Raw genomic sequence first — 23,028 nt, forward strand, 5'->3', positions numbered from 1 at the left:
CTTTTGTACCCACACCATCAGAGAGTGGATAAAGACAACCAAACAGTACAGCCAGTTGGTGGAAATCGAGTTGACACTCTAGCCAAACAACTTAGCAAGTGGACTCTTTTCACTTCAGACTGTCGGGCGGGAGGAGCTGTACAACCGAAGACTTTCCCAGTGAAAACAAGGATGTGCCAGGAGCCTTTTAAAATAGAGAATCATTCAAGTCATGCAACACCCTTCCCGTTAGTTTGAACCAGTACAGTTTCTGCGACCCAACATTCCAAAATTATTTCTTTCTATTCCCAACACTGTAGAAATTGTAAGTTTTTATCCACCCCCACAACATTATTCAAGCAACATTCAAGCCCCTGTTTCTAGACACAAGACTACCTTTCATACAGTGTCGACATTCTAAGATTGGTTTGGCTTGCTAATTGTTTCTTTTAAAAGCAATGCACTAAATTGAATTCCGTGAAGCCAGATTCCTAAACACAAACTCTAATTATCTTAATGAAACAGATTAAAATATGCATTCATCACAGCTTTCAGTGGAGCTTGTCATGGCTACTTTACAGGTAAGCCAACAACCAAGGGGAGGGGGAAACATAACCCTAAAAACTCCAGAATTAAGTACCCTAAGGTCAAGAACAAACATACATAAGGGCCACAATTAATACTAAGTACAAATGATATTCGGCAATTATATATAATTAATTTATTACTTACAAAAATCAATAACTTGTACACAGCCCTTATAGCCTCTATATTTCTATTATAAACAGACACAACATGACAATCAGACCATTAGACCAAAACTGAGACCAAATGTTTTTCGGCCATATAACCTTCTTCAATGGTCTAAATCCTTTAAAATCCAGAATACAATTCTACCATTATACAGTTCTACAAATATATGTCAATATAACAATCTTTGTGACTGAGTAAAAGTGGTGTTCTGAAAAATTTACTTTACAGGTGATCCATTTAAACCATGCTACTTATAGACTCCAAACTGAGAACATGACCTCTAATCAACTATCCCGTGAGAAAGGAACATCTTAAACCCACTGTGGTGTAGTGCTTGGAGTGCTGGAGAAGATTCTGGGTTCAGTGCTGGAGAAGATTCTGGGAGACCTGGGTTCAAATTCTTTCTCAGGCATGAAGCTCACTGGGTGACCTTGGGCCAGGATAAAATGGGGGAAGGAGAATCATGTATGCCAACATGAACTCTTTGGAGGAAGGGAAGAGTAAATTACATTCAAAATATACATAGTTTTCCATTTGGACAATTAGGCTATAGCAACAGGGTTGCCAGTTGCCCACCAATGGCATACCAGCTTTCAGCACTGCACTCCATTGCCCATGCCCACTTAAACAAGCAGCGAGAGAAAAAATGGGGGGGGGTGATATCATAGACACGGTGATACCACTTCCAGGTGACCACCAGGTATCTCTCTCCAGGTATTTCCCAATCTGCAGGTATTTCCCAATCTGCAGGTATTTCCCAACCCAGAGCTGGCAACCTTAAGGTTGGAAACTCCTGCAGATTTGGGGATGGAGTCTGGGGCGGGGGGAGGACAGGGACCTCAGTGGGGTACCATGCCATAGACTCCACCTTCCAAAGCATCCATTTTTTTCCAGGGGGTGTTGATCTCTGTAGTCTGGAGATGAGATGTAATTCCAGGGGAACCCCAGGTCCCACCTGGAGGCTGGCATCCCTAGTCATACCAGCCTAATTGTACCAAAACAGAGACTATGCTTGTTGAATCGAGACTGCTGAAGCATATCGTTTCCAAACCTCCCATTTCGCTATTAGAACTTGCGGATGCTTCCCTACTCTTTACCCTCCGAGAGAAACAGACTTCAGCTGGGATTTGCCATTAGTAGGAGAGGCGCACCAGCGGTTCTGTTTCTATTATTTCATTACCACCTGTTTAAAACTTCATTTCACCCTTAGCAGTGATAATTTGATGCTTTACAACTTCTTTTTTAATCAGCCTATTGTTAGCCTCTCTCTCCCTCTCCGGGCTATGCGGCACTCCATCATGCTCTACAAATTCTTAACTAATCCTCCTGCTAGTTTGGAGTATTTCCCTTTCTTTAACTGTAATTCCCAGTACCTTCTAGTCTAGCCAGATGTTGTTCTCCTGTCTGCTCCTTATCAGTTACTGTTATTTTTATTAAAAACAAGCAAAAAACCCCCAAACACAGCACACTGAGTGTGTTCCACTGTTATATCACCTAAAAAAAAATTGTTCCCAAATGTCATTGAACAATTTTGCCTTGTACTAATTGCACTTGGCCTCATTTGTGTATATGTGTATTGTCTGAGCAGACATACCCACACACACATTTCAAGCTGCTGTCTTTTAGGCCCAGGATAAAATGTTTCCATTCCCCCAGGCTTTTAATTAAGGGGTCTTTTTAACACAATTCTAGTGTGCTTTTAGTCTGAAAACTGTTATTTTAAACTGCTCGGTGGTATATGTTTTGATGCTGTGGCTGAGTTTTTAAATGCTAAATTTTAATTCATAGTGTTTAATGTTTTGATAAGGAGCCCCATGGCACAGAGTGGTAAGCTGCAGTACTGCAGTCCAAGCTGTGATCACGACCTGAGTTCGATCCCGAAGGAAGTCGGTTTCAGGTAGCCGGCTCGAGGTTGACTCAGCCTTCCATCCTTCCGAGGTCGGTAAAATGAGTACCCAGCTTGCTGGGGAGTAAAGTGTAGATGACTGGGGAAGGCAATGGCAAACCACCCTGTAAACAAAGTCTGCCTAGTAAACATCGGGATGTGATGTCACCCCATGGGTCAGGAATGACCCGGTGCTTGCACAGGGGACCTTTACCTTTTAATGTTTTGATATGATTACGTTTTATTTTGTAAACTGCCTCAGGCAGGTTCCCTGGAGAGGTGGCATAAAAATCGCTAAATATGAACAAACAAATAAATAAATGTATTTCATGCCCAGGAGATATAGTGGCTGGGGTTCCCTCTTAGCACGAGGGATATGCTAAGCAAGGGCTGCCACCTATTTTGCAATTTCCATTTTAAAAAGTGCTTCTGCATCTCACCCCTGGACCAAGATTGAATCTGGGAAGGATTTACAATGCAGTCCTCCTGACCCTTCGTAGGTCAAGTGACAAGTTATTTCCAGGAGCACAGATCTATTTAGAACTGGTTCTACATGAGTGACTATAAGTGATTCAATGCACCTATGCACTAGGTATGCAAAGAAACAAATCCTTAACAACAACAAAAAGGGAGACAACCACTAGATCTGTACTGATAACTGCTGGCAAGAAACAATTTAAAATGGCCAAGGGGATTTTTCAGGGAAGAATTGGTCGGTATAGGAAAATGACCCTAAACCAGCATCTTGTCATGGGTCATAGCTTTCAACAGACTTTTCAATGTTGGCGTTTTAGCCATATTGACTGTAGAGCCCAGGGCCCTCCATCAAAGGCCTTTCCACAACCCCCAAATGTCATCATTTACACAAAATGTTGTCATTTGCAAGTAATTGACGCTGCCGCAGCCGTGACACAATGGTAATTATAGGGAATGCCACATTGATGCTAATGATTTCTGAAAGGGGACTAAAGAACTCGGCGGGCCTGCTGCACTTTCGGATAATTCGTATCCCATTCCATATGCTAATGAGACACGCCACAGAGGTTATTCTAAAGACCCCCATTTCGTGGGAAGGCGAAATATAAAGACGGTGTCTGCTGAAGTCAAGCCAAGAGACCCTGCTGCTGTCCTTCAAACGCAACAAAACCCGCTTGGGTGAATGAATACTAACCAATTGCTTAGCAAAGCAAATGGCAAACAAACAACCTATCAATTACCACATTTCCCAGAACTAATATTTTCCTAGATGTAAACAGGCAAACTGCTGACAGGCAGCACAGAAAGCAGAATTCCTTTCACAAATCGCTCACCTTTCCAGAACACTATTTGTGTTGATTTGTCTGCTGGGCGAAAACCAAAACTTCTGCCAGGGTACCTCAGTACATTGGAGAGGAGGCTGGGTCACAGCATAGAGTTCTTATTAGGGTTGCCAGGTCCCTCTTTGCCACCGGCAGGAGGTTTTTGGGACGGAGACTGAAGAGGGTGGGGTTTGTGGAGGGGAGGGACTTCAATGCCATAGAGTCCAATTGCCAAAGCGGCCATTTTCTCTAGGTGATCTGATCTCTATTGGCTGGAGATCAGCTGTAATAGCAGGAGATCTCCATCTATTACCTGGAGATTGGCAACTGTAGTTCTTATGGGGTACTGGATTGCTCACTCCCACCTAGTCATCTAGGTCATCTACAGAGGCCCTGCTTGGCATACCTTCTCCTTCAGGAAGGGGAACGTTAGGGGCAAAGGCGTCCCTGCCAGATGTCTACTTCACCCCTACTGAACTTTTTCTGCCAACAGCCATCACAGGAGAGTGGCTGCTTTTTTTAAAGTCTGCAAGCACAATTCATAGATAGGGGAAACGACAGACTCAGGCAATTTCATCATATAGGTTGGAGAAAAACAACCGGGGTGTTTCATAAAAAAAAAAAGGTATTGAACAAATCTAACATGAAAAGAAACACATAAACCAATGGTGTCAAACATACGATCTGGGGGCTGTATCCAGCCCCTTGAGAGCTCTTATCCGGCCCGCGAGAGAGTCAAGGCAGCCCCCTCCCCAGGCCCAACCAAGTGACATTTATGTTATCCGTCCCTTGTAACAAATGAGTTCAACACCCCTGACATAAACTAAAGGTTGAGTGTGCATCATGGCTAGGGTTGCCACCTTCCAGGTACTAGCTGGAGATCTCCCAAGATTACTACTGATCTCCAGCCGATAGAGATCAGTTCACCTGGACAAAATGGCCACTTTGGCAATTGGACTCTATGGCATTGAAGTCCCTCCCCTCCCCAAACCACGCCCTCCTCAGGCTCCGCCCCAAAAATCTTTAGATATTTCCCAACCCGGAGCTGACAACCCTAATCATGGCACATTTGAGCAATTCTCATAGATCCTGTCTTTAAATGGCACACTCGCATATGTTCTCATTCATCAAGGTACTGAGGAGTCTTGTGCAATGAGCCAACATTTCCATGTCTGCCGGCGTGCAGTTTCAGGTCTGTTGATGTGCCCGAGAGCAGGATTACTGCTTCTTCTGTTTCCTGTTGCATCGTTTGAATCTTGGATGCTGCTGCACAAACATTTCATTCGACTGGTTTAAATTCTCCTCACAAGCATCGTATCTTGCCAAGTGACTGGCAACCCTCTGCCCTGTGTTTGTAGTTCCAGGCAGGGAATGGAAAAAAAACAAAAACACCAGGCTGTTTTATTGAGCTCCTGGAAGGCCACTGCAATTACTCTTTTGTTTTGTGTTTCTTCTCCACTCCATTGATTTGAACTAAGTTTTCCGCTAACAGAAGGCTGGCGAACTGCATCTGGTTTGGGGCGTTTCCGGTTCAGTAGTAGCAGCGAAGGTGACCTGAAAGACGCTTTTGTGCCTGCTTTCTTGTATTCTCCATGCCGACAGTTGATGACATCAACAGCCTTGAGGACTGAGGTGACAGGTGCTGCTTTATGCTGCCATTCCTACCTACAGGGTTGTGTGTTCAACCCTGCGCGCACCCCCGTTTGCTTGCTTGTGGGCCCCCTTCCTGGAGCTGCCATGTTGGATGTCACACCTCTGATATGATAGATGGACTCACATTCTAGCTGTATCTGAAGAAGTGAGCTGTAGCTCTTCGTTAGTCTTTAAGGTTCTACTGGACTCCTGCTCTTTTCTACGGCTACCAACAATGAAGTTATTAAACAAGGATGTTGGCCAGGGACAGCATATCTATACCTTCCAGCGTGGTGTAGTGGTTAAGAGAGGTGGTTTGGAATGGTGGACTCTGATCTGGAGAATTGGGTTTGATTCCCCACTCCTCGACACGAGTGGCAGACACTAATCTGGTGAACTAGATTTGTTTCCCCACTCCTATACATGAAGCCAGCCGGGTGACCTTGGGCTAGTCACTGCTCTCTCAGCCCCACCTACCTCACAGGGTGTCTATTGTGGGGAGAGGAAGGGAAGGTGATTGTAAGCCAGTTTGAGTCTTCCTTAAGTAGAAGAGAAAGTCGACATATAAAAGCCAACTCTTCCTCTTCTTCCCTGGAGCATATCACACACAAATGCAAGTTAAAGGCTGTTAGAAGCAACATTTTGATTCTTTCCAGAGTTAAAAAAAGACCCAATGCTCCTGGATTAATCTGCTGGGTTTAAATTACAATCAAAGAATGTTATTTTAATAAGCAGAAAACAGGCAGCAATTTGCAGTTGACTTTCTTGTAACCTATGAAAATTAGTCGTTGAAGTGTTAAATGTCCTTGTTGAGTTTGGAACTGCTGCTTCTAGGCTTCGCGCTAGGAGTTGTCTTCCATTTCCCGTTAATATGTTTGTCTCTGTAATTAGTTTTTCTTGAGTGATTGAAAACATTTCTTATTTGGTTTCTTTCAAGCGTGCAAATTTAGCCTTTGAGCTCAGTTGTTCTCTTGGTGGCTTTTCATAGAGTTCCCCCCCAGAGTTACAACAGGATTTAATTTTCCAAACCACACAATGCACACGGCTGGATTAAAATACACAATAAGCGAGACACACAGAAAGATACACAGATATGTGTATTTATAAAGAATCACGATTATAAAAGTCAGGGGTATCTTATCTTGCAGATCATATTTTGTTCTATCAAAATTTTGTTATCTTTTTTATATAAATTTTCATTATTTTTTATAACATAACACATAAAACAAAAACAAATACAATATAAAATAATACATAAAAAATTAACAACAGAAAATACAAAAGAGTATCTATATATACTTATTAATAGATTCATAGTTACAAAATTATAAAGACCAAAAAGATACCCCTTCGCCCTCCACCCACCTTAAAAAAGTGACCCATCACCCGACTTCTGAAGAAGTGTCTTAACAGTTTTAAAAATATCCATTAACAGTAAAATATAAGAATATTAAAACTAGTTTCTATAACTCACTAATTAAAGTAGTAAAATCCATTTTTGCCAGTTTAGCCCAATATGTGACGGTCTTTGCCCAAGTTTTTTTAAATTCTTCCATATCTTTTCCATTTTGGAATTCAGTTAACTTGACCATCCTCATATACATCCATAATTTCTCTCTCCAATCACAAATTGAAGGTTTATTCACTTGCGTCCAAACTTTAGCTATTTCAATTCTTGCAGCAGCAAAACTATATTGACAAATAACCCTGTCATTATTATACATATTTTTTTGTGGAATTCCCAATAAACAAAATGTAGGTTTTCTTTTTACTCTGTCATTAATCAAATTATTAGTTTCCCTAATTACTTTTTTCCAAAAGCTTTTAATTTTTTTTACATATCCACCATACATGCATAAAAGTGCCTCTTTCCATTCCGCATTTCCAACATAAATCCAAATCTCCTTTTTTCATTTTAGATATCATCACAGGTGTTATGTACCATCTATAAAACATTTTATATAAGTTTTCTCTAATTTCATTAGTTATTGTAAATTTAAATTCTCTCTTCCATAAATTTTCCCATATGTCCAGATCAATATTTAATCCTAATTCCTTCATCCATTTCACCATTACTGGTTTAATTCTTTCTTGTTCTAAATTAGTTTCAATTAATAATTTATATATTCTTCCTATCAATCCTTTATTTCCCTTTATTAATATTTTTTCCAGTTTGGATTTATTTTTATTAAATCCAAGCTGATTATCCTTATTAAATATACCTTTTAATTTATAATACAAAAACCAGTCCTTAATATTAAGTTCTTCTTAACTTAAGTTCTTCTTAACTTATCTAAGTGCAACACCACCATCTGGCTCGACAGGAGAGTATACATGTACATATTTATATAAAATGAGGCTCAGACATATTAAACTCCACAATAACAAGATCATAATTTAATAAGAGTACTAATGGAATAACGCACACACATTGGATTAGGAAACAAAAGCTGCTACAAGTGATTTTTGTACATTTGTTCACAATGCCTGAGAAGAAACTTGGCAAGATATAGCTGGAGTTAAGCCCCCCTTAAGCGCCATTAGTTTCAAAGGGAGAATTCTGTCCATTCTCAGCTTTCTCCCATTCAAACAATACATTTTCCTCCACTGTAATCAGGTTTCATCTATTGGAGGGGGCTGTCTCCATCAGAAGAAGTCCACACTTGGGGGAAGGGAATTTTGGGTTTCAGTCCTGTGGATCCAACCGTCTGGAGCAAAAGATTTGTTTCTGTAGACAACCCGTCCTTTAGCCTCCACAGCTCAAGCCGAGCAAATGTTGCCTTGTTAACTATAAGATGTCCTGACCGGGATGGCGCAGGCTTCCCTGATCTTGTCAGATCTCGGATGTTAAGCAGGGTTGTCCCTGGTTAGTACTTGGATGGGAGACCACCAAGGAAGTCCTGGGTTGCTGTACAGAGGCAGGCAATGGCAAGCCACCTCAGTTCATCTCTTGCCATGTAAACCCTACAGGGGTCACCATCAGTCAGGTTTGACTTGACGGCACTTTCCACCACCATCAAACTGTAAGATAGGTGACCACTTGGGAGCCATATGTATGTTTCTCTGAGTACCTCAATGAAAATCTTTTTGGCAATGAAATATGCATGAAGCTTGACTTCTCGTACATGGTGATAAGCATTATGCTTGTTCGCCCTTTTGTCTGTTTTCTTTCAACCTTCTGCCCCCTCCTCCCTTCCTGGATCTTCTATCGACTCCACTTTCCAAATATTGTTTCATGCCTGATTTTTCTTCCTACACAAAGATAGAATAGTTGCAAGGAGCACCCTGGGAGAGATGGGTGATATCATTTAGTTGTGATGATTAAAGATCTTCATGAAAGCCACGAACATCATGAGATGAAATTATTTTTGTGGGAACATGAACACGGAGTACTCAAGATTCACTCTGCTCATCTTCAAGCAAAATAGATCGAAGCAGTAAAAAAACTGTAAAAAAATGGTTGTCATGAGTGTACCTAATTAACACACTCGTTTACAAATACCTACAAATACAACTTTTTATATGCATGCTTAAAACATTTTAATGGTACACCTTAAAATAGGATGTGTCTGACCATCCAGAACGTTAAAAAAAATCACCACCCTGATTGTTATAAGCCTTTAAAAAGTTTCAGGAAAATAACTTGTTCTGAACTTGAATTTGATTGATGTTTGAAGTGAATTTGTTCTAATCTTCTTTCTGGTCATATGTCTCCTCTTTTGACCTTCCAGGGTTGGTGTCTATTTTGTTCTTAGAGGGAGATAATTGGCCAAATGATCCATGCTGAGACCTTTGTTAAAAGGAATTTGCCTGGGTTTTTTTTCTTATGCAAGTCATTATCCAGGAAAAAGCTTGGGTGTTGTTGTTTTTTAAAGTACTACTGGGATGTAGTCAGCATATTGTCATATAGTTCAAGCGCCATCAAAGAAAGCTGACACATTTCATTAATGAACTCAGAAGAACTTCTTTTTCTTTGGCGTTCGCTGGAAATTCTGAAATGTCAAGATAGATCTTTGCAAGCTTCTTCAACGTATGAGTCGCCACCACAAAACCTTCCGTGACTCATAGTTCTGTTAGGTACAGAAATAGTTTTGTAGGACTGCAGCCCACATGGAGCAGTGAAATAAACATCATTCCTGTACAGCCGAAATCAATTTCAATGGGATTTGAATGAGAACGCATTGCGTACCAGAGTGTCATTGAAGCCGCCATATTTATTCTGGTTCCTCCAGTATGTCGTCTGGTTGTAGGAATCTGTTTCGAAACTAAACATTGTCACTTTCACTAAAGCCAAACATTCAGCCTTAAAATTGCCTCTGGGCATTGCAACAGCATCATTTACACCTAACTAGCTTGTTCGGTTGAATAGAAAAGGAGAAGTTAACATATCCATTCAAAAACGGATGAGCAGGTACAAAAGAGGACAAGGGCTCCTTAATGATTGTGTAAGGGGATTTTGCCAGGTGTAGGTTACCTTGCAGGAGTGAGAAGTTGTACCTGCTAAAATCCTGCCTTTCTGCATAGTCATTTGGGGAGGGACTGTGGCTCAGTGGTAGAGCATTTGCTTTTCATGCAGAAAGTCCCAGGTTCAATCCCTGATATCTCCAGTTAAAAACATCAGGTAGTTAGTGATGTGAAAGGCCTCTACCTGAGACCATAGAGAGCTGCTGCCGGTCTGGGTAGACAATATTGACCTTGCTAGACTGGTGGTCTGATTCTGTCTGAGGCAGCTTTATGGATGTATTCTTTAAAGCTCTCCTATTCCATCTGGTTACATCTAATTAAAAATCTTTGCTCAGCTGTAACATTAAAAAAAAAATCATGGAATGATACTGTTGTTATCCATGTTGGCTTCTGAGATTATCAGGACAAAGGTAGGCGTATACATAATAAATAAATAAAAGTATATCAGGTTCTCTCGTTATAGTTTTCTAATCTAATCTCTACTTGCAATCATCAGATTATTCAAGAAGACAATCCAAAACTAAAGACAGCCAGCCAGGGAAGGGAATTGTAATCTCTATGATTTCTCTTTAATCTAGTAGGAGTCATCAAGATATAGCCATGGGTAAAGGAGGTAAGTACTTTCCACTGTTATTCAGCCGGAGCAGAAGTAGCAGCTGCCACAGTAGTTACATTTGTCAGTGTGTAATTATTCTCCCATACATGGAGTACTGCCCTGACCTGGATGGCCCAGGCCAGCCCAATCTCATAAGGTCTTGAAAACTAAGCAGAGTCAGCCCTGGTTAGTACTTGGATGGGAGACCACCAAGGAAGTCCAGGGTTGCTATGCAGACTCAGGCAATGGCAAACCACGCTTTGCCTTGAAAACCCTATGGGGTCACCATAAATCGGTTTTTGACTTGACAGCACATTCCACCACCTGCAGCACTTGTCTCGTATAATATAAAAGAAGCTACTCGATGGCAAATCTAGACAACAGTCTAAAAAAAAATTGAGGCTTGGATCCTATGACATTGTTCTTCTTGTCCTTCTCTCCAGCCACTGTGGAGGCTTTCCCTGCTGTGGTGCGCACATGCACATGGAAGAGCTAGCAATAGAGGAAGCAAGCACCACAGACGCCTCCAAGGCACAAGGGGAAAGATGTAATAGGATCCAAGCCTGAGTTTCTACTGAGTAAACCAATACCATTATCTCTTTTTATTAGCCTAGTTGACTGATAGATATGTCTTAAACTTGTACAGTCCGTCACAATGCACACATTAGAAGACAAACAGTGCATTCCTGAAAGGAATGCCTGTGCCGAGCTTAGGAGGCAACCCAGCAGCGTTGCCAGCGCCGAAACCTCCACCGGGCGCAGAAAAACCATGCAACCCTCATAGGGTTGTATGGGAGATACGCCAGCAAAAAGCTGGCGTATCTCTGCTAAAGAAAAAGGGGTGCTCCTGAGCTGAAACGGCTCAGGAGGCCGACTAATGTTGGCCCCACCCCCACCTGGCGCTGGAACACCCTGGGAATGCCTCCCGGGGCGTTGTTATGCTCTGGGAATGCCTCCCGGGATGCTGGGATGCCTCCTGGGCCAGATTCAGTTACGTGACCCCATACGGGGTTGCAACCCACATTTTAAGAAGCTTTGTTCTATATCATCTTGTCAACTAGTGAAAACAATTTTACCAAACACATGAGATTAGTGAACTCTGGGAAAGAGGGGAACAGTGGAATTCTCCTCACATATTGTTGGACATTATAGATAACCAGCTTCCTGCATGGGTTACAGACCCTGTGGGCTACATCAAAACTACTAGATTTTGTCCAAAGGATCTTCATACTTATAGAAGAACGCTTCCACGACTGGAAGGGCATCTTCTGTGTCTGGAAGGATGTCAGGATCCAACCATATGGTTTAGAGACAACCCTATGGGGGATACAGGCAACCTTCTTACCTCACATGAGGTATATAATAGGGTACCATTTGGTAAAACCCTCCTTTCTATTTTTCAGGATGATACAGGTGGTAATGCTGCCTCAAGGTGAAGAGCTCACTCTGGGGTACTTAGGTTGTCTGTACGGGCTCACTATATTATGTTCATATTTAAATCATTGGCTATATTCAGTCCCAAACACATGATTTCATTCTGTAATACAAATGTTAGGAGAACTTCCTCAGAAATATGCTCTTAAAAAAAAAAAAAGTTCTTACCAGACTGTTTTGCTTCATCTCATTAGATCATCATAGCATACTTCTTTTCAAGGAATTTAGTTGGTTAAAATAATAATAATAAAAAAACCCAGCAGGAAACAATTCCAGTGCCTTCAACACAAGCATTACAATGGTGACCCACTAGGAAGAGAACTGAAATAACCCCCCTGAAGATTCCTGACTTTGACTTCAATTTAAAAATGAGGCATTTTCCCTTCAAGGTTTCCGGCAACCATTTCTGAAAAGAGATCCACGTTACCGTTTCACTCACGTCCAGACTCATGAGCAATACTGTGTGTGAACCAGGCCAGCAGTGTATAGGTCTCAGCCACACCACTGCTTCAGATTTGATGTATCAGCAATCGGTAAGATCCAATCGTTCTGTTCTGCTAAGAGCTTTCTGCTGAGGAGAGACTCATTCCTCCGATGGAACATTCCTCACATGTTTTTTAATTAGATATTTATACTCTGCTTTTCTCCTCAGCGGGGACCCAAAGCAGCTTAAAACATCATCCCTTCTCCTCCGTTTTATCCTCACAACAACCCTGTGAGGTTAGGCTGAGAGGGACTGACCCAAGGTCACCCAGCAAGCTTCCATTGCAGAGCGGGGATTCGAGCCTGGGTTTTCCAGACCCTAGTCCAGCATTCAAACGACTACATCATGTTGGTTTTCTTAGTGGAAGGGAACCATTGGATCCAACCCAATACTTCTAGACTGCTTTTTCCTGCACTCAACGCGGTTAGTATTATAAAACAATTTAAAGCAATCAATCCAAACTGGGAACAACTCAGATTAAACTCAGAAAAAACACAGAACAGTTACAGAATTCTGTTTAGCAAATGCCAGGTGGAAAAGGAAGGCTTTATACAGCCTTTACAAAAAGAAATAGGACGTTTTATGCAGTCTTTAGTATGTTAGAGGCAGGATCCACTAATAATTGATGTGGTGGCAAGATTTTTACTGAGAGCAATTGAAGTGCGTGAAAGCTTGTGCAACTCATGAGGTAATTTTAGGGCTGTGAAGTGAGTAACTTCTAATGTATTTAAACCTGTTTTAGTGTCAGTTTTATGGAGATGATTCAAAATTGTTTTTATCATGTTTATATAGATGTTGTATAACTAATGCCAATAAAGGCTTCATATTCTTATTTGTATTCGTTAGAGGAAGGAGGAGGAGGAGAAGAAGAGTTGGTTTTTATATGCCGACTTTCTCTACCACTTAAGGAAGAATCAAACCAGTTTACAATCAACTTCCCTTCACCTCCCCGCAACAGACACCCTGTGAGGTAGGTGAGGCTGAGAGAGCTCTATCAGAGCTGTGACTAGCCCAAGGTCACCCAGCAGGTTTCATGTGGAGGAGTGGGGAAACCAACCCGGTTCACCAGATTAGCGTCCAACACTCATGTGGAGGAGTGGGGAATCAAACCCGGTTCTCCAGATTAGAGTCCACTGCTCCAAACCACCACTCCTAACCACTATACCACACTGGCTGTTATCACCCTCTGATACAAGAGATGGTGCATATTACAGTGTCAGAGATCCATGAGCTTCATGGTGGACATCTTGGATTGCTTATCCAAGAGCAGCTTGACTCCTCAAGGGGAAAACCTCACTGCAAATGTAACATGTGAACTGGCTCTCTGGCTTGAACACCTATTGCCTTATACTGGGACAGGCCCCTGGTCCAGCTACCTGAGTTTTGTCTCCTCTGACTTACTGCATCTCTCCAAGGTCTCAGGCTCAATCCCATCACCTGAGAACCTTTGGATATCGGGAATCCAACGTAGGGTCTTCTGCAAGCAAAGCATACACCGTACCACTGAGTCACAACCCTCTCCTTTACTTTATTAGAGTAGAAAATTGGTCTGGAATGACTTCTGCAGTGCCCTTTGTCCAAGCTTGCAATCATATAAACACACCTGCTAATCAAAGAAATCTTGGTAGCTTATCTATGCCATAGCGAATGATGAGCGTTTGGTGAATCTTGCCATTCACATGAAAATCCCAAGTCAGTTTCAGACATATCCAAAAAACAAGTGTTTCCCTACTTTGGGCACACACACCTGACCAATCATGGTCAGGTGACAGTCATCATTCTTGGATGCTTTGTGAATCAGTCTTTGGCGGGTTGTGCTATATACAGTCTCCAAAACCCTTCCATGTTTGATTCCCCGAGCATCAAATTTAACTAGCTTGTCACTTTATTATTATCAATACTTCACAACGGTGACAAGTACAGAGTGGGTGGAAATGTGTGGGTTATTAAATACTTATTTAAGGTCATAATAGAACTTGGCATAAAAGATTAGTGTAGGTAGGTGCACAATTACTAGGTGACAAACGCGAGATGTGGGGGGGGGGAACTCAGAGACTGAGAAGCAAGACAACAGGGGGTCCATATGGGGAAGACAAAAAAATATCAGTTATGAAGCACACATTCACTCCTATTTTAGGCACATTACGAGGAAAGAACTCCTCCTGAATTAATGGAACAACACAGCAATGATCCAGAGACACTCCTGACATGAGCGCAAGAAGGTGAGAACTTGGGGTTTCTTTTGGAATTTCAAAGTTCCCCATCATGAGTTCAACTTCTTAAGTGTGGGGGAGTATTAAAATTTTGGGTTAATGATGCCTCCCTGTGAGGGTAGCAAGGAGACAACTGGAAAGGCCAAGACCCAAAAGAGTCAGTGTGGTTAGACAGAAGGGTTTTCACCAGAGAGTCCCATGTTCAGATCTCTGCTTGACCATGAAGCTCACGAGATGGCTTTGGGCTAGTTACCTTCTCCCTCTCAGCCCAACCTTCACCAAGGCATTGATGGAAATTAAAAAATGGAGAGAAGGAAAAATTAGAGCAGCAAAATGATGTGTTTGCCATGTTGAACTCCTTGAAAGGAAGGGTGGGATAAAAACGTCAGATAAACAGAGCTCCAAGGATGTGCATGGATCTCTTCATGGATCTGGTTTGTGTGGTGAGCGAGTTTACTGGATCCCACTAATGTTCATAGGATGGTAGTAATAATCTGTGAATTGCCTCTTTATCCAGTTCTCAATCTTTAAAATGGGAATAACGAGGAATTCACAAAGGTTGCTCGGAAGAGAGATGAAATAAAAGTTGCCAAGACTTTGAACATGCTAAGTGCCAATTAAGTGATTAACAAATATGACTATTCAAAATAATTTAAATCAGTGGTTCCCAAACTTTTTGGGCCACTCCCCCAGTTCTACAAACTCAACCCCAGCACCCCTACCCTATCCCAACAACACAGTTGAAGGGGCCCACCTCTAGTGCCCCTGCTGCCCCCTTGCCTCTTAGTGCCCCCCTAGGTAATCCCAACTCCCCCGGGGGGTGGTACTGCCCACTTTGGGAACCACTGATTTAAATCAAGGAACTATTGCATATTTCAAAACTATCCCGAGTTAGTCCTAAAAGAAGAGCCTCTTTGATCAAGATGTGCGACAGCTATACATTCACAGAAAAATAAAGATGATGTTGAACCTGTGAGTACCCCATCAATGCATTTGGCACTTCCCATGGGGTACGTAGCACCCCCACAGCCATTTCAGGACAGGAAAATGCCAAATAGGGGGAGGCTAAAGTACCTTCTCCCCATGCAGCTCAGTCCTGATCTGCACCAGACCCCCATACATCTGGGAATTGGGTTCCCAGTAGGGAACTCACAAGTCACATCTGATTGAAAGTACTTGTGGCAGATCTGGACACAACCAAAGGGCTTTGTAACATTTAGTTAAGCCGTTGGCTGTGTATTCATGTGAAAACATAATATAGAAATCTAGAGGTTTTGTGTGAGGCTCCAGAGAATGGCAAAAGGTAGGGTTGCCAGCTCCATGTCGGGAAATACCGGGAGATTTTGGGGGTGGAGCCTGAGGAGGACGGGGTTTGGAGAGTGGAGGGACTTCAATGCCATAGAGTCCAACTGCCAAAGTGGCCATTTTCTCCAGGGGAACTGATCTCTATCGGCTGTAGATCAGTTGTAATAGCCACCCCCTGGAGGTTAGTAACCCTGGCCATATGGGTCATGTACAGTAGCCCCAAGACTTGCCCCACTGCTCCGAACATGGCTGCTACTTTCAGTATGCCTGGTAAACTGAAGGCAAAGCATTCTTAGGTTTGCCACCCCCATCGTTTGTGAAATCCTAACCTATTCCTCGAAAGATCTGCAACCTCAGCAAACTCTCTTGAACAATTGCAGTCGAAGTGTCTTATTTACAGTCAGGAATAGATGATTTTAAAGTGCTGAATATGAAGACAATTCTAGCCTGGAATATTAAATGGGTATCAAATGTCATGTTCGAACGAGAAGCTATTTTGAGCAAAAGCTACAGGCGCTGCCAGAAGATGTGCATAAAACATTTGCAATGCGCCAAGAGGAAAAGAAGAAGAAAGAAGAAAAGCCTATTTTTTTATTCTTTTAGTGGAAGGGAAAAAAAAATCTTTAAGCAGTTTTAAAGGGCGTATTTTAGTTCCTGGAGGAAAAAGTGTTTGTATGCATCTGGAATGAGCAACTGGCTTGACCCACATTCTGTTCCCGAGGGACTTGGCCCGGAGAATGGAGGTTTACAACTGAAAATGACCCCCAGTTCTTAAGAGTTGCTTTGTGCAAACAAACAAATAATGGGAGCTATTTGCAACCTGCAGGTTGAAACCATGGAAGACAAGGCTCTAATTTTATTTATTTTTATTATATATTGTGGGACACAAAAAGGGCTACCACACCACTTAACATTTTCTCAGCTGGGGTCCAATTAATTCTTACAGAGCCCCCAAAAGCTTAGTCTTGCTTAATTGGATTTTGGACTTTTTAAAAGTGAAGAGCCTCCATGCAAAATTAACTTATGGAATTCATTGCCATAGGTAATGGCAATGGCTGTTTGCCTAGGAAGCATTTTTAAAAGAACTGAACATATTATTTAGAAGATAAGAACACTGGGAAAATGTACAGGATTGGTCTAGATGTGCACATAGCACTATACTTCCAACTGGTGCTAGATGCATGCCTCCATGAACTTACAAGTGGATGAGGAAGGCAAAAGCCCTGATTCCCCACCCACCCGGCACACACGTTCAGGAACGTATTGTTTCCAAGAATAGAAATTCCATTTAGCTAAGAGCTATGGATAGGTCTTTCAGTGGCTAATACCTGGTGGGTATGGTGGCTAATAGGTGGTGGGTTTGGTGGCTATTACCCTGGTGGGTATGGAGTTGTTATGTGTATCCTAGCCTATATATTGAAATTTAAAAGATTACGTTCAAAGGGAAGAATGAGGTTAATACCTTGATCAGAACCGGCTAAAGCATAATGAAAAAGCCAACAAGCTTTTGGTGTCACCAAAACTATTCTTCAGGCTGGGTGCCCAACTTCATTTCCGCCTCTCCCCCACCATCCAGAAGAAGAAGCAGGCTAGTGAAATCAAAAGCTTGCTTTCTGCTTTGTGATGTTTTAGTGGTCGTAACAAAGGAGTTATTGATTCCCCCCACCCTGTAATGGACAAACCCGCAATGAATGGACTGAAATTACCCATGGAGAAGTGGCATTGCTGTACTGGGTTTTAATAAAACATGGAAAAAGAAAAAGTCAACAGTCTAACATAAAATTAGACATCAGGTTGGATCCTCTGAATCCATTCCACTAAAGGTGGATCCTTCTTCCAGTGCCTTCCTCTAGTGAAAGAGGTGTGATCCTCTGGAGCAAGGTTCCTTGAGGAAGGCACTGTTTTTAGTGGAACTAATTCTTACAATCCAACCCACTGATTTAAAGCCCATGGAAACAAATGGACTCAAACATACCTAACAGATAATATTTCCTTGGCTAGCAACTAATGTTAATGCATTTTGAAAACATTGTATGCAACCATAATTTCAGCTGAGAAATGGCTTAAGGGCAGGTACCGACGGCTCCACCCACTGACTCATTCCTATGTGTGAGGAGACCCAAGCAGAGGGCTCTTTAACCCCTTCTCCTCCAGCATGAACACCCAAAAGATGTTATCATAGAGATATGCCCTTTGTGATTCCCAGATGCCTCCTCTCATTTCTCTGGATTTGGTGATCTGGCCTTTGGTTTCCTTGCCCAGTTATAAATGAAACACTTTTCTTCTGCGGCTTAAGAGAATGTGACTTTTATGCAATGCCTGAGTAGGTTAAAAAAACGAAACAGGATTTTGTCCCTGAGCTTCCCGTTATACAAATATTGTGTTAAAATTATTCAGAGACAGTAATCTCTCTTTGCACTAAGACGCTTGAGAGGGCTGTGATCTACTTTGGCAAACCAGCCACGGAGCAGCCTTGCACAATGCAACACTGTGAACAAGCAGGAAATTAAATATTTCATATGTTGGCGCGTGCAACATTAAATTTAAGGTTGCATCAGGGAGTAAGCACTTGAGCTAAGATGCCTATTTGGATATTTTCCCCCTTCCAGCTTTTAGTCCTCACGAAGTAATGATGAAAGAATAGAAGACGGCATAAACTGTCCTTTGTTTTAATCATGAAACCATTTTTGCTGTTATCCAATATGATTAAAGTAACTGATTATTCCATTTGCCAGGCAGAGAAAAGCAGCCCTTATTAAGAAATGCAGGAAGAGCAATAACCACTTGAATGCTTTCCTATCAATAATCCTTCTGCAATGGCTTGGTTAGCTACAGAAGAGATTACAGGATATTGTTCTTTAAGTAACAGATTGCATGAAAATGTTGGTAATCCAGAGAGTTTAATTGGATCCTTTTGGGTATTTGTTTTCAACGGATGGAACTAATTCGCTTTCCACAAACACCCGTTCCCTTTTGGGGTGATTAGCATTGATCAACAGCCATGTGGGTTATACGTGTGGTGAGATGCAGCCCTGAGCTTTGGGCTCCTGCCTCCTCCCTTGCTGCACATTGAAATTTCAATACGTGATGTGGGACCGACTCACAGAAATTAGCTATTTAAGCAGATGTTCATGTGATCCAGAGACCCATGGAAAAAAGAAATGGCAGATTGCATGAGAAGGGCCTAACACACAGGGATTTATGCGCAAGGGCCCTGAATCATGTCAAAGTTGTCTTTGAGGATAACAAGGAGAAAATGTCACAGCGTGATATATCTTATGGAGAGCTAGATTCGAGTCCAGTGGCACCTCCGAGACCAACAAGATTTTCTGGGTATAAGCTTTTGAGAGTCAAAGCTCCCTTCATCAGATACAAGTCGGAATGGAGATCCCTGTGACCTTTTATCATCATTCCTACTTTTATCTTATGAACTGAGCTTTGACTCTCAAAAGTTTTACCCCACAAATATTGTTGGTCTCCAACGTGCTACTGGACTCAAACCTAGCTCTTCTACTGCAGACCAGCCCAACGACCCTCCTGAAAATACCCTATGGAGTTTACTTTTCTGCTGTGATGATTTCACATTCATGCTTTACTACATAAGAACACAAGAAAGGCCATGCTGGATCAGACCAAGGTCCATCAAGTCCAGCAGCCTGTTCACACGGCGGCCAACCAGGTGCCTCTAGGAAGCCCACAAACAAGACAACTGCAGCAGCACCCTGCCTGTGTTTCACAGCACCTAATACAATCAAGCCTGTACTGACCCTAGAAGCTAAAATGGCTAAACTGAGGCTGTCGTACTTTGGACATATTATGAGAAGACAAGAGTCACTGGAGAAGACAATCATGCTAGGAAAAGTTGAAGGCAGCAGGAAAAGAGGAAGACTCAACAAGGGATGGATTGACTCTATAATGGAAGCCACGGCCCTCAATTTGCAAGATCTGAGTAAGGCTGTTAAGGATAGGACACTTTGGAGGACATTGATTCATAGGGTCACCATGAGTCAGAAACAACTTGACGGCACTTCACACACACACACACACACACACACACACACACACACCACAATATAATAGGCATGCTCCTCTGATCCTGGAGAGAATAGGGATGCATCATGACTAGTATCCATTTTTACTAGTAGCCAAGAATACCCTTCTCTTCCATGAACATGTCCACTCCTCTCTTCAAGCCTTCCAAGTTGGCAGCCATCACCACATCGTGGGGTAGGCAAGACCGAGTGTGGAAATGGGCTCATTGTTGAGCTCTTTCCCTCCACTCACAGAACTCTCAAAAGGCCTCTTAAATATGGGCGAGGGCCCTTAATGCTTCATGGGTCTCCAGCTGGTCCAGAAAGGCAGTGTTTCTCTGAAGCAGTACCTCACCATGCCTCGAAACTGCAGTGCCAATGTCAAGGGAATCAGGGCATTCATATTAGGACTACCCAACTCGGGATGCCAATTCCTGTATGTGGGGCCTCCGCATGGACCCAGTTGAGAGCTGACTGGTTGGTCCCACACACTGTGGCATTGCTTGCCTGGGGGACACTAAGTCATGCAGCCTGGGGGTTGGCAGGCGTGGTCTCTTCAGAAATTCATCTTTTAAAACAAGCTGCAGAACTAAATGCCAGTTTTCTAATTTTCCCACTCCTCACCCGCCTTATGTTGCATATGCAGTATAATATGGAGCTTTAAAAAATGCATAATAATTAAGTAGCTACAAAGGAGTAGTCGGCCTTATAAAACAAGGTCCCTTTATAATAATAAAAACCCCACAACAAGCCGTGAACCTAAATGCTTGTTTCTTAGTTTTCACAGTACATAATGAGCAGCCTTAAAAACCTACTAATATCAAAGTTGTTTGCAAAGGATGCTTCATACTAACGGCCTCTCTGAAACGGTTTCAAAACTAGCATATCGATTTTTTATCTCTCCAAACACCTAGAATCTTGTGCTAATATGTAGATTAAAAAAAATTAAAAACAATTACAGCTGGGATCCAAAGAGCCTCAAGTGCACATCTGAAGCACTTCTGCACCCACATGGCTCTGCTGGTAATTCTCACTTCTGGCAGCAGCCCTTGAGTGTCCCCTGACCTTCAAGGGCTGTATTTTAGGGGTGGATGGAAGGGGCTGGCCCTGAAAACCCCCTAATGTGCGGACAGAGGCTCAGGTGCAGCGCTTTGGATCCCGAACGATGGACGCAAGGGAATTTCGACTGGCTCCTCTCTCTGTTAGTTAAACAAGCGCCTGGGATAGATCGCAATGGTCAGCAGCGCATAAAATAATAATAAAAAAAGCCGGCCGGATTGAAGCTACTGAGCAAGCGAGCGAGTCAGCCAGGACGGTTTTCCAGACAGTCTCTCATCTTCTAAAGGCTCTTTTTTCCCTGATGCATAAAATAACAGCCTTGCCGATTACTCTTGACTAAGGTACCCGATTGTGGTGACATTGAGGCTGACCTTGGAGTCACCTCCCCCGCTGCCGCACTCTCCTTTGTCGTACCACCATTTGTTTTTCAATTTGTCCAAGAGGCCTTGCTCATTCAGTTTTAATACTGCCAGGTTAACAGCATTTCTTGAAACGATAAAACATAACTCGTAAGAATAATGCACAGATGCTCGGTTAAGTCGTTCAAACGTATAAAGAAAGGAGCACAAGAGGACAAATTGCTAGAAAATTTTCACAGGGAGGTGGAGCTACAGCGATGTGTTTGTTACAGCAAACAACAGGGTTAAATATTGGAAGGTGGCATGGAGGATAAACATTTGCTCAAAAAACGGAAGTGTGCGGGACGGGAAAATTGTCTTTGAGAAAAAAAAAAGAAGGAACAAAAAGAGATAAAGAAGAAGAAGAAGAAGAAGAGGTCACGAGAACACCACATCATGCAATTAATGCTTGTCATGTATGGCGGTTTTAAACCTTGGGCTTTTACCATCTAAACTGAAAAAAGCCCCTGGACTACAAAATTAAAACAAACAAACAAACAAACAAAAAAAACCAGCAACAAACAATCAGAAAGGACAACACGGAGAGAACATTTAGGAAAAAAAATGGATGCATTCAAGTCAATGAAACCATAATTTACCGTCTTATTTAACTCCATGGAATATGGAAAGATTTTTTTTTAAACTGTGTAAGTTTACCTCAAATCCACAAGAAAGAAAATGACAACACAATACATCAGGGTAGGTGGAATACTATAACAACATGGAGATTGTTATATTATTCCACCCACCTTAATGATGAGCCTTTGGGAGTTGCTACACCATAGCCTTTGGAATCCAGGTTCCCACCAACTTTCATTGTGTCACAGGGCTTTCGTTGTTCAATGTACTCATTCATGGTCGATTCGAGCAGGAAGGCAAACTTCCCCTTTGATTTCCTCACGCGGGCTACCCCATCCGCCGTTGTTTTGGCAAAGACCGATGGCTCTGCCGACTTCATGTACGACCACATTTTCTCATACACAGCTATTTTGGATCTCTGTGGAAGGGAAAAGATGAGAGGGGAGCAAAGGTCAACAAACAATTTGCCACTCTACAGACTTCCTGAAATGGGCAAGGAAGGGTTTGTAAATCTGTCATCCCTGCTGTTTCAATCCCCAGAATCCTTCGGGCAATTTCTTATTTCCCCATCGACTTTTAGCCATGTATTTCTAGACATGATTTATGCATCAGTAATTTACATGCATAGGGTTACCAGGTCCCTCTTCACCACCGGCGGGAGGTTTTTGGGGTGGAGCCTGAGGAGGGGAGGGTTTGGGGAGGGGAGGGACTTCAATGCCATAGAGACCAATTGCCAAAGCGGCCATTTTCTCCAGGGGAACTGATCTCTATCTGCTGGAGATCAGTTGTAATAGCAGGAGATCTCCAGCTACTATGTGGAGGTTGGCAACCCTGTACATGCATCATATACATATACATGACATCCATTGTACTGTTCAAATGGTGCTATCCCATAGAGCATTTCTGTGGGCGCAACATC

The 23,028-nt window shown here is 42.4% G+C and overlaps 1 protein-coding gene across 4 annotated transcripts in view; it reads right to left on the reverse strand.

Annotated features, from left to right (window-relative positions):
• GRIA3 (glutamate ionotropic receptor AMPA type subunit 3) overlaps window positions 1-23,028 on the reverse strand; it is a 256,155-nt gene that overhangs the window by 7,658 nt on the left and 225,469 nt on the right. For 2 of the 4 annotated variants that reach the window (XR_008933744.1, XM_056859906.1), the window contains exons 13-14: window positions 22,280-22,527; window positions 21,504-21,618 (exon numbers count right to left, since the gene is read on the reverse strand). Coding sequence is in view for 3 of the 4 variants with exons in the window: in XM_056859906.1 (XP_056715884.1) it covers window positions 21,504-21,618; window positions 22,280-22,527 (363 nt within the window). In the remaining variant the exon portion in view is untranslated. The remainder of the gene's footprint in view (window positions 1-21,503; window positions 21,619-22,279; window positions 22,528-23,028) is intronic. The other 2 variants (XM_056859905.1, XM_056859907.1) reach the window with 1 other exon arrangement.

Source organism: Euleptes europaea, chromosome 13 (genome assembly GCF_029931775.1).
Source record: "Euleptes europaea isolate rEulEur1 chromosome 13, rEulEur1.hap1, whole genome shotgun sequence".
Taxonomy (NCBI): Eukaryota; Metazoa; Chordata; class Lepidosauria; order Squamata; family Sphaerodactylidae; genus Euleptes; species Euleptes europaea.